The sequence below is a fragment of the Somniosus microcephalus genome, unplaced genomic scaffold, assembly GCF_052327205.1.
Source record: "Somniosus microcephalus isolate GS21.2 unplaced genomic scaffold, FLI_Smic_1.0 unresolved_chr6, whole genome shotgun sequence".
NCBI lineage: Eukaryota > Metazoa > Chordata > Chondrichthyes > Squaliformes > Somniosidae > Somniosus > Somniosus microcephalus.
The window spans coordinates 44582375-44594738 of NW_028225184.1; the positions used below are offsets into that span (position 1 = coordinate 44582375).

Consider the following 12364-nt stretch of genomic DNA (forward strand, 5'->3'; position numbering starts at 1 on the left):
GGTAGATTGTGAGGGGGATTGACAGGGTAATTGCTGAGGGGGCTTGACAGGTTAGATGCTGAGGGGGTTTGACAGGGTAGATGCTCAGTGGAATTGACAGGGAAGATGCTGAGTTGGATTGACAGGGTAGATTCTGAGCGGGATTGACAGGGCAGATGCTGAGGGGGGTTGACCTGTTAGATGCTGAGTATGATTGACAGTGTAGATTCTGAGTGTGATTGACAGGGTAGATTCTGAGTGTGATTGACAGGGTAGATTCTGAGTGTGATTGACAGAGCAGATGCTGAGAGATTGTTTCCCCTGGCTGGAGTGTCTAGAACTAAGGGGCATAGTCTCGGGATAAGAGGTAAGCCATTTAAAACTTAGATGGCGAGGAATTTCTCCACTCAGAGAGATGTGAATCAGTGGAATTATCTGCCTCAGAGGGCTGTGAATGCTGAGGCTTTGAGTATATTCAAGCTTGAGAGAGATAGATTTCAGGACTTAAGGGGAATCAAACGATTTGGAGAACGGGCAGGAAATTGAAGTTGAGTTCGATGATCAGCCATGATCTTATTGAATGGCCGAGCAGGCTGCAAGAGCCAGATGGCCTACTCCGACTCTTATTTCTTATGTTTATGTTCTCACGTTAACCACTGGCTATGACAGGTTGGTTTTGGCATCACTTGCCTCTTTCATCCCATTGAGCCCCATTGTAGTGCCGAATGATATGATGGAGGGTGACCTCATGGTTAAGGCGAGACTTCTTCTCCACAGATATTGTGCAGTGGTAAGTCATACTTATATCGTCATGGACAGCTACGTATGCGATAAGTAGTTTGGTGTGGACGAGGACAAGTAGGATGCTATCTGATGTTGATTCTCCCACCAGCTGCCACAATCCCAGTCTGGCAGCTGTGTTCTTCAGGACTCAGTTAATGATGGTACTTCCGAGTCAATCTTGGTGATGGACATTGAAGTCTCCCCCTTCTGACCAGTGTATATTTTGTGCCCTTTCTGCTCTCGGTGCTTCCATCTACTGGTGTTCAGCATGAAGATGTGCTGATGCATCAGCTGAGGGAGGGTGTTGGGTAGTAATCAGCAGGAAGTTACCTTGCCCATGTCAGACCTGAAGCCATGAGAATTCGTTATGTGTATAAGTAAGATTGAGGACATGCAGGGTATCTCCCTTCCCGACTGTATACCCCTGTGCCCCCTGCACTGCTAGATCTGTGCAGACCATAGGATGATGATGGAGGAGTCGGGAATGTTGAGTGCTCGCTATGGTTCTGTGAGTATGACTGCGAGAACTCAATGTTTCATGAGCATTTCATGGAGTATTGAAGTGCTTACAGAGTATTTATCTCATTAGTTAATATTTTAAACGTTTACCTTTCATTTCTTGGAATCAACACTTTGCCCCTTTTATGTATTCTTCCACTCGGTCAAACACAATGACAAGTTTGTCTGGGTAAGGACAATATTTAGAAACATATTTTTTTCTTGTGCTTGTTCTAGTTTTAGGCAATATAGAAATCAGCTGAGAATGAAATTCCTGAACTGAGGTGGGAACAGTGTAATCTAGGAAGCCCTGGGAATGAAATTCATGGACTGAGGTTGGAGCTGTGTAATCTAGGCAGACCGGGGAATGAAATTCCTGAACAGAGGCGGGAGCAGTGTAAACTAGGCAGCCCTGGGAATGAAATTCCTGAACTGAGGAGGGAACAGTGTAAACTAGGCAGCCCTGGGAATGAAATTCCTGAACTGAGGAGGGAACAGAGTAAACTAGGCAGCCCTGGGAATGAAATTCCTGAACTGAGGAGGGAGCAGTATAAACTAGGCAGCGCTGGGAATGAAATTCCTGGACTGAGGAGGGAACAGTGTAAACTAGACGGCCCAGGGAATGAAATTCCTGAACTGAGGAGGGAGCTGTGTAATCTAGGCAGCCCTGGGAATGAAATTCCTGAACCGAGGTGGGAGGCGTTTAATCTACGCAACCCTAGGAATGAAATTCCTGGACTGAGGCGGGAGCAGTGTAATCTAGGCAGCCCTGGGAATGAAATTCCTGGACTGAGGCAGGAGCAGTGTAATCTAGGCAGCCCTGGGCTTGACATTCCTGAACTGAGGCGGGAGGCGTTTAATCTACGCAGCCCTGGGAATGAAATTCCTGAACTGAGGCGGGAGCAGTGTAATCTAGCCAGCCCTGGGCATGACATTCCTGAACCGAGGTGGGAGGCGTTTAATCTACGCAGCCCTGTGAATGAAATTCCTGAACTGAGGCGGGAGCAGTGTCATCTGGGTGGCCCTGTGAATAAAAATCCTTGACTGAGACCGAAGCAATGTAATTTAGTCGACCCTGGGAACTAAATTCCTGGATTGAGGCGAGAGCAATGTCATGTAAGCGAGTGTCATAGTTCAATCACTGGGATCATCGGTAAGATCTTGCTTCTTCGGAACATGTTTTTATTATTTCTTGAACCGGATGGCCTGTATGGAATAAACCAGAGAACAATAGTGAGGAAATCAAATATTGTCAATGGTCTGCACAGTGTGATCCTAAAAGGAGTGGTTCTAAACAGAGTGCTAAGGTTGTGAATTTGGAGAGAGTAGGATTTAGGGGAAGAGCGGGAAGGAGGAGAGAGTGAGTGGAGCGGCTGGAGGTAAAGGTAGGCCAGAGAACCCGGAGCTGGGAGCGAGCACAAGGGAAGATGCTGAAAAGTAAAGAAATGGTGAGCAGAAGGTGATTTTTTTAAGTCTTGAGTTTAATTGTGTTAAGGTCGTTAATAGCCTATTAAGTAGCCGCATGGCAGGGCACCACAGTCCCGTAGAATGCCCATCTTGTGGCATGTGTGATCTCCATCCCACTTCCCATGGGTTTTGGAGATTGAGCAGCAGCTGGCGTCACTGAGTTGCATCCGTGAGGCTGTCAGTTATGTGGATAGCACGTTTCAGGAGGTGGTCAACTCGCAGCAGAGTGTGCAGGCAGCGAGGGAATGGGTGGCCGTCAGACAGACAAGTAGGACCAGGCATGTAGTGCAGGAGTCCCCTGAGTGCATCTCACTCTCTAACCACTTTTTGATGGGACCTCCGGGGAGTATAACCAGAGCCAAGTCCACGGCACCAGAGGTGACTCCGTTGTGCAGGGCGGGAGGAGGAAAGCAATATTGGTAGGCGATTCGCTAGTTAGGGAAACAGAGGGGCCTTACTCCGGCGGCAAACGATTCCAGGATGATATGTTGCCTCCCTGGCGCCAGTGACAAGGGTGTCACTCAGTGTCTGCAGGATATTCTGAGGGGGGGAGGGTGAACAGACTGAGATCGTGGTCCATATCAGTACCAATGTCATAGGTAGAAAGAGTGATGTGCTCCTGTAAAATGCTAGGAAGAGATTAAAAAGCAGCATCTCGAAGGTAGTCATCTCTGGATATTACTCCCGGTGCCACGAGCTAGTGAATATAGAAATATGGGGATAGACCAGATTAATGCGTGGATGGAGAGATGGCGCAGAAAGGAGGGCTTTAGATCCCTGGGATATTGTTGCCTGTTCTTGGGGAGGTGGGACCTGTACAGGCTGCACCTCAACAGAACTGCGACCAATGTTCTCACGAGGGGCGGGAGGGGCTTGATAGATCTGTTGGGGAGGTTTAAAATTAATCTTCCAGGGGGTTGGGCACCAGGATTTTGCATTAGAAAGGAGAAACAAGTTACACAATGGAGTTGGAGGGATAGGCAGCAGAAGAGCATGAAATAGTACGGTATTAGATGGGTTCAGACTAAGAGAGAATCCAAGGAAGTCTAAGATAACAACAGGAAATGCTGGAAACACTCAGCATGTAAGGCAGAATCTGTGGGCAGTGAAACAGAGTTAACGTTTCAGATCTGTGCCCCTTCGTCAGAACTGGAAAACATTAGAGATGTAACAGATTGTCAGCATGTGTGGAAGCTGGGAAAGGAGGAGGAGAGGAAATAACAAAAGCAACGGTCTGTGTTAGGGTGGGAAGCAGGAGTAGTTAAACGTTGCAAATGGGGATGTCAGATTCATCAACAGCTGTTGCCTGAGCTCCAGTCAGAGTGGGAGTGGAGCGGATAATTAAAGTGACAAGCGCTCCACTCCCCCTCTGACCTCTCCGTCCTCAGCTTCAAACAACGTCAGCTCGAAGAAAAGCTCCTCATCCTTCTATTAGATATTTTACAGCCTTCTGGACTCAACACTGAGCTCAACAATTTCAGACCATAATCTCTGCCCCTATTTCTTCAGGAGGCAGCTTTTGATGATTCTGCCTTTTCCATTGCAACATTTAACCACTCCTGCCTCCCACCCTACCACAGGCCTTCCCTTTTGTTCTTACCTCCCCCCTTTCCCTGCTCATGCACCTGCTTAAAGCTGTCACATCTCTAACTTTATCCAGTTCTGACGAAGTATCACCGACCTGAAAAGTTACTAATGTTCTCTCTCCACGGGAGGTGCCTGACCTGCTGAGTGTTTCCAGCTTCCTCTGTCGTTATTTCAGGTTTCCAGCACCGCAGCACTTTGCTATTGTAATGTCTAAGATAGGTTTACAGTGCATGTATGTAAACGAACGACATTTGGTAAGTAAGGTTTTTCAGCTGCAGTCGCACATCGCCACATCGGAAAATGTTGTTGTGGCGATAACAGAGACCTGGCTGAAACAAGGGCAGGATTTGTTCATAAATATTCCCAGATATAAGGTGTACGGGACAAAACGTGCAGGAAAGAATGGAGCTGTGGCAGCAGTTTTGATTAAGGAGAATGTTGCAGTGCTGGAGAGAGAGGATTTCCAGGAGCAGCAAAGGACAGAATCTATTGGTTTCGAGTTAAGAAACAATGGTGGTACCATGATACGACTAGGTGTATTCCACACATCACCAACTAGTGGGAAAGACATGGAGGAGCAAATTTGCAATGAAGAAATAGAGAGCAGTGAAAATGGGGGGCTTCAATTATCATAATATAGACTGAGATAGTTAACATATAAAGGGCAGAGAGTGGAAAGAATTTTTGAAGTGAATTCAAGAGAACTTTCTTGATTGGTGCATTCCTGGCCCAAAGATGAAGGAGGCATTGCTAGATCTGCTTCTGAGGAATGAGATAGGTGAAGTGGTGCCAGTGTCAGTAAGCAAACATTTAGGGAACAGTGATCATATTCGCATAAGGTTTAGATTAGCTGTGGAAAATTGTTAGGGAGCAATCTATTGTAAAAATACTTAATTGGAGGAGGGCCAGCTTCAGTTTGTTGACAACACAGCCTGCCCGGGTAATTTGGAATCAAAGACTGGCATGCAAAACTCTAATTGAACAATGGGCTCCTTTAAAGAACAGATGATTCGGGTACAATCGAGGTACATTCCCGCGAGGGCCAAAGGTCGGGGAACCAAAGCCAAAGCTCCCTGGATGATAAAAGAGACAGAGAGTAAGAGGAAGCAGAGAAAGGGGGAGTATGACAGATGTCAAGTTTAGAATGTAAGTGAGAACCAGGCTGAATATAGAAATTTCAGAGAGGAAGTGAAAAAGGAAATAGGAGTGGCAAAGAGAGAATATGAAAATAGAATTACAGCAAACATAAATTGGAATCAAAAGTCTTCTATAGGCATGTAGATAGTAAATGGATAGTAATGGGGGTAATTAAGGACAAAACGATGACCTATGAATGGAGGTAATGGACATGGCGGAGATACTAAATGAATTCTTTGCATCTGTCTTTAACAAGGAAGAAGCTGCTGCCAAAGTCATAGTCAAAGACGAGGTAGTTGAGAGAGTGGATGGGCTAAAAATTGATAAAGACGAGATACTACAAAATCTTCTTGTACTTAAAGTGGATAAGTCACCAGGAGCGGATGGGATGCATCCGAAGATGCTGAGGGAGGCGAGGGTGGAAATGGCGGAGTTATTGCCATAATCTTCCAATCTTCCTTAGAAAGGGTGTGCTGCTAGACGACTGGAGAATTGCAAATGATACATCCTTTTGCAAAAAAGGGTATACGGATCAACCCAGCAACAACAGGCCAGTCAGTTTAATCTTGCTGGTTGGGAAACTTTTAGAAACGATAATCCGGGACAAAATTAAGTGTGGACAACTGTGGATTAGTAAGGAAAGCCTGCACGGATTTGTCAAAGGAAAATCATGTTTAACCAACCTGACGGAGTTTTTTGCTAATATAACAGAGAGGGTTGATGAGGGCAATGCAGTTCAAGTGGTGTACATGGTCTTCAAAAAGGCGATTGATAAAGTGCCACATAATCGGCTTTCCAGCAAAGTTGAAGCACATGGAATAAAAGGGGCAGTGGCACCATGGATACGACATTGGTCCAGTGACAGGAAACAGAGAGCAGTGGCGAACTGTTGCTTTCCCGATTAGAGGAAGGTATACAGGTGTTGTTTAAGGGTCGGTGCTAGGAGCACTGCTTTTCTTGATATATATTTATGAGTTGGACGTGGTTGTGCAGCGCACAATTTCGAAATTTGCAGACGACACAACACTTGGAAGTATAGTGAACAATGAGGCATATAGTGACAGACTTGAAGAGGACATAAATAGGCTGATGGAATGGGCGGACACGTGGCAGATTAAATTTAACGCAGAAAAGTGTGAAGTTATACATTTTGTTAGGAAGAATGAGGAGAGGCAATCTAAACTATAGGGCAGAATTCTAAAGGGGGTGCATGAACAGACACACCTGGGGGTATATGTGCACAAATCGTTGAAAGTACAGGGTAGAAAGCGGTTAAAAAGCCTATGGGATCCTTGACTTCATAAAAAGAAGCATAGAATACATAAACAAGGAAGTTATGATGAACATGTATAAAGCACTGTGTCGGCCTCAAGTGGAGTACTTTTTTCAATTCTGGGCACCGCAAATTAGGAAGGATGTGAAGGCATTAGAGAGGTTGCTGAAATGATTTACAGGAATATTTCCAGGGATGAGGAACTTCAGATACGTGGATAGACTGGAAAAGCTGGGGTTTGTCTCCTTAGAGCAGAGAAGTTGGAGAGGAGATTGTGCAGAGGTGTTGAAAATCATAAGGGGTCCAGACAGAGTAAATAGAGAGAAACGGTTCCCATTTGGAGAAAGGTCGCGAATCATCGGACACAGATTTAAGGTGATTTGCAGAAGAACCAAAGCTGACATGAGGAAAATCTTTTTTTGCGCAGCGAGTGGTTATGATCTGGAATGCACTGCCTGAACGGTTGGTGGAGGCAGAATCAATCGGGGCTTTCAAAGGGAATTGGATAAGTGGCTGTAGGAGATATAAATGCAGGGCTACAGGGAAAGTGTGTGGCGGGGGGTGAGACTAGCTGAAGTGCTCTTGAAGCGAGCGAGCACGGGCTCGACGGGCCGAATTACCTCCTTCGGTGCTGTAACCATTGAATGATTCTATCTTTTAAGAAAGAAGGACTTGCATTTTATAGCGCCTTCTGACTCGGAGGCCAGGGTGCTACCCATTTAGCCACAGCTAACACGTTATCCCTTCCTTCTTTCTGTCACTTTCTCGCCTTTTGTTCTCAGCTTTAGATCAACACAGGAAGAGAAAGGCCCTTCTCTCTGTTCTGTCCTCGGTAATTTTAGAAAACAAAGCCCAGCACCTACTCACACAAGGGAAGGCATGGATCGGGGATAAGTGTTATGGATATTAGGAATATCTTATGATACAGAAAATATTTACTATCACCTCCTCGTTGTTGTTTCTAGTGAGGAACTATATCCAGTTATTAATTCTATAAACCATGTTACACTGTAATATTATTCTTGCTATTTAGCATGATATATTCAGTTATTGATGATATTATGTGGTTCAAGTTGCTGCATCTTTGTTAAGGCATGGGTTGTTGTATTAACATACTGGAACACCCTGGCTACTGTTGGTGTTCCTGGCAAGTCTTTGTATGCAGCTATTAATTCTGTACACCATGTTTAACTGTGTTTCACTCTTTGCCATTCCCCATCCCAACCGCGTTGCTGTCAGATATTGATTCTGAAGGTGATACAGTGTTACCAAGATTCAAATGTTCTATATTCAAATCCAGCAAATTCATTGGACGGGGCACTTCATTTAACAAATTTCAGTCTGCTATCTGCACAACATTTGTATCAGATCAGAAAAATGCTATCTTAGTTTGGGAGATTTTTCACCTGAAGGCCAAAGGTCATCGACCTGAAATGTTAATTCTGTTTCTCTCCACAGATGCTGCCTGAGCCGCTGAGTATTTCCAGCATTTTCTGTTTTCATTTCAGATTTCCAGTATCCGCAATATTTTGCTGTTGTTTTCACCTAATGCTCGGTATGGTTACTTACAGTGTCACAGGTACAGATCCTGCCAGATCCCAGACACATCTTTAAAGGTCTGAAATTTCTGGTAATCATTCAGTTCCAGTCAGTGTCTCCTTTCCCACGGTCTACGGCTCTATATTAGTGGCTCTGCTTCTGATGGCTGGAAAATTATTACAAGGATAACTTACATTCTCACAAAATGTTCATTCAGTTAGATTTCAATACATTTATTTCTAATCATTGTTTTGAATTTACAATTGGATCCCATGCCCGCCTGTCACATTTCAGTGGATCACTCAGCGAGACCCAGAGTGATTCTCTGTTGCTTCTTGCTGTACTTCAGGAAGAACAATCTCAGCAGGTTGTAACTGAAGTACTGAGAATAAGAAAATCCTTTGATATTTTGCTGCCGAATATTATGTGCACAAGTTGGATGCCAAAAGATGAAAAATACAAGAATACGTCTCTGCCATTTCTATTCAGATACTTTACAAAAGCATTGCCTGTGTGATACGTCGTACGATTCGATCCTGATCAATGTATTTGGTGGGGCATTAGCTCATCAATGATTACTATTTATTTTAATTCTGTGTCCTTTCTTTTTGATGTTATTTGCAATGCTTTTTGGAAAATCTTCCGTTCAATGATGTAAGATTTGAGTCTTTCAAAAAAATGTGGAAAACTCAATCTTTGAAACACTTCTGACAGCCCAGTTTTCTTTACAACGGCACTGCACTTGCATTTATTATCTGCACATTGTCATATTACATCCGTATATTTTACATACAATTGTCTGTAATTATTGCATGACAAGGTTTTAGTTTCTGTATTTTGCTGTTGCATTCATTGTCAGTTCAAAACATAATGGATTATCGAAGCAGGAGCAGTAATGCATGCTGCATTTCCCCCTCCTGAACACAGGGGCACAGAAGCGAATTGCACCGCTAAAAATGCTGACTAATCCCGGGACACGAAGGCTTCCTGAGAGGTTCTGGTCCTTTGTGCCCCTGATACCTCGGGCGGTGCTTTTGTCTGCTGGGCTAAAGGTTAATCTATCGTTTAATCTCGCATTGATGAAACAGTTGTTACTTTTATGTTGCATTTATCCCAATTTCATTTCTTGATTCAGCAATCTATTCCCGATTATTCTTACAATAAACCCTCTATTCAGCTCCAGAGGTAATAGAATTAAATTATATCATTGAATGTCGGTAATGTGTTGCAGAATTCACCCCGAATTCCATCAAACTGATGCTTTTGCTCCAAGCATGATATATAATTTCCATGTACACTTTCCGTCCTCACAGTGAACTTAGTGACGATTGTGATCCTGTCACGGGGAAAGTGCGGTCTCTCCAAATGTGTCACTCACTACCTGGTGGCTATGGCAACGGCGGATCTACTGGTCGTTATCCTCGACCTGATATTGTGGCAGATTCCGGTTGTTTATAGGGAACAGTTTGATTTCGTGCGGTCCATCCCCGTGTGTAATATCCATGCCGTCCTGCTTTATGCAGCCACAGACTGTTCTGTCTGGTTCACCGTCACTTTCACCTTTGACCGATTTGTGGCCATTTGTTGCCAGAAGCTGAAAACTAAATATTGCACTGAGAAAACGGCGGCTGTTGTTCTGGGAACAGTGACTGTGCTGAGCTCTTTAAAAAACATTTTCTGGTATTTTATGTTCACAGATCGGTATTGGCTTTCGAACAGCGCCTGGTTTTGTTTTGTAACAAGCAATGTTCGGAATTCACGCGTCTGGGGCGCAATCGAGTTCATTCATTATATTCTCACACCGGGAGTCCCATTTGTCCTGATTCTGCTGCTGAATGCTGTCACTGTCAGACACATATTAGTGGCCAGCAGAGCCCGCAGGAGACTCCGGGGTCCCAGCAATGGGGAGAGTCCCAGAGACCCAGAGATGGAGAGCCGCAGGAAATCCATCATTTTACTGCTTGTTATCTCCGGCAATTTCATCCTGCTATGGGCAGTGTTCATGATGTATTGTATATGGTGGCGGATAAGGCATTTGGTGTCTGTGTCTGTAGAACTACCTGATTATGTACTGGAAATGGGATATGGGCTGCAGCAGCTGAGTTGCTGCACAAACACTGGGATTTATGCCATGACCCAGACTAAGTATAGAGAGCAGTTGAAGAAATTGGCAAAATATCCCTTTACTCTGATTGTGAAATTTATTAAAGGATGAGAAGAAGTTGAAAATTTGCAGGCTGAGAGTTCCCTGCGCCTGATATTGCAGCGAGCCGCTCTCCCCCGGGCTGTCCGCGGGGCCGGTGATTGAGGACATTCACACACTCACTCTCTCACAAACCGTGTACACTGGGTTCCCTGCGCCTGATATTGTGGTGATCTGCTCTCCCCCGGGCTGTCCGCGGGGCCGGTGATTGAGGACATTCACACACTCACTCTCTCACAAACCGTGTACACTGGGTTCCCTGGTCCTGATATTGCAGCGAGCCGCTCTCCCCCGGGCTGTCCGCGGGGCCGGTGATTGAGGACATTCGCACACTCACTCTCTCACAAATTGTGTACACTGGGTTCCCTGGTTCTGATATTGCAGCGAGCCGCTCTCCCCCGGGCTGTCCGCGGGGCCGGTGATTGAGGACATTCACACACTCACTCTCTCACAAACCGTGTACACTGGGTTCCCTGGTCCTGATATTGTGGTGATCTGCTCTCCCCCGGGCTGTCTGCGGGGCCGGTGATTGAGGACATTCACACACTCACTCTCTCACAAACCGTGTACACTGGCTTCCCTAGTCCTGATATTGCAGTGAGCCGCTCTCCCCCGGGCTGTCCGCGGGGCCGGTGATTGAGGACATTCACACACTCACTCTCTCACAAACCGTGTACACTGGGTTCCCTGGTCCTGATATTGCAGCGAGCCGCTCTCCCCCGGGCTGTCCGCGGGGCCGGTGATTGAGGACATTCACACACTCACTCTCTCACAAACCGTGTACACTGGGTTCCCTGGTTCTGATATTGTGGTGATCTGCTCTCCCCCGGGCTGCCCGCGGGGCCGGTGATTGAGGACATTCATAAGAACATAAGAACATAAGAAATAGGAGCAGGAGTAGGCCAATCGGCCACTCGAGCCTGCTCCATCATTCAATAAGATCATGGCTGATCTGAGCCTAACGTCAAATCTTCTATCACTCTACATCCCTCCCGAACCCATGCGATCTCCTGGTAGAGGCGAAAAACCAGATAAAAAATACAATGGCCAATTTGGGAGAAATAAATCTGGGAAATTCCTCTCCGACCCATCTAGGCGATCGAAAATCGTCCAGGAGATCACTGTCCCTATATTTTCTACAGTACTTACCTTCTGTAAAAGGTGATCTCCACCCCAGCCAGGAACAGGAATTGAACAATCTCCTGAAATCTAACACATAATTAGAACACAAGAAGTAGGAGCAGAACCAGGCTACACGGCCCCTGGGCCCGCTCCACTACCCACAGGAGCATGACCATTCCGAACATAGGCTCATGTCCTATTTCCTGCCCGCTCCCCGTAAACCCTAATAGACTTTACTTCTAAGAAACTGTCTACTTCTGTTTAAATTTATTAAATGATGTAGCTTACACAGCTTTCTGGAGCAGCAAATTCCACAGACCTACTACCCTCTGAGTGAAGAAGACTCTCCTCATCTCAGTTTTGAAAGAGCAGCCCCTTATTCTAAGATTATGCCCCCTAGTTCTCGTTTCATCCATCATTGGAAACATCCTCACCACATCCACCCGATCAAGCCCCTTCACAATCTTATATATTTCAATAAGATCGCCTCTCATTCTTCTGACCTCCAATGAGTAGAGTCCCAATCTACTCAACCTCTCCTCATATGTCCACCCCCTCATCCCCGGGATTAACCAAGTGCACCTTCTTTGTACTGACTCGAGAGCAAGTATGTCTTTTCTTAAGTAAGGACACCAAAACTGTATGCAGTATTCCAGGTACGGTCTCACCAATACCTTGTACAATTGCAGCAATACCTCCCTGTTTTTATATTCTCTCCCCCTAGCAATAAGAGCCAACATTCCCTTGGCCATCTTGATCACTTACTGCACCTGCAT

At 45.5% G+C, this 12364-nt stretch overlaps 1 protein-coding gene across 1 annotated transcript in view; it reads left to right on the plus strand.

The window, feature by feature from the left end:
* LOC147087252 (putative G protein-coupled receptor 139) overlaps nt 1–10478 on the plus strand; it is a 30343-nt gene extending 19865 nt beyond the window's left edge. The window contains exon 2 of the mRNA XM_085978136.1: nt 9577–10478. Coding sequence (XP_085834262.1) covers nt 9577–10478 — 902 coding nt within the window. The remainder of the gene's footprint in view (nt 1–9576) is intronic.
* The last annotated feature ends 1886 nt before the right edge of the window (nt 10479–12364 follow it).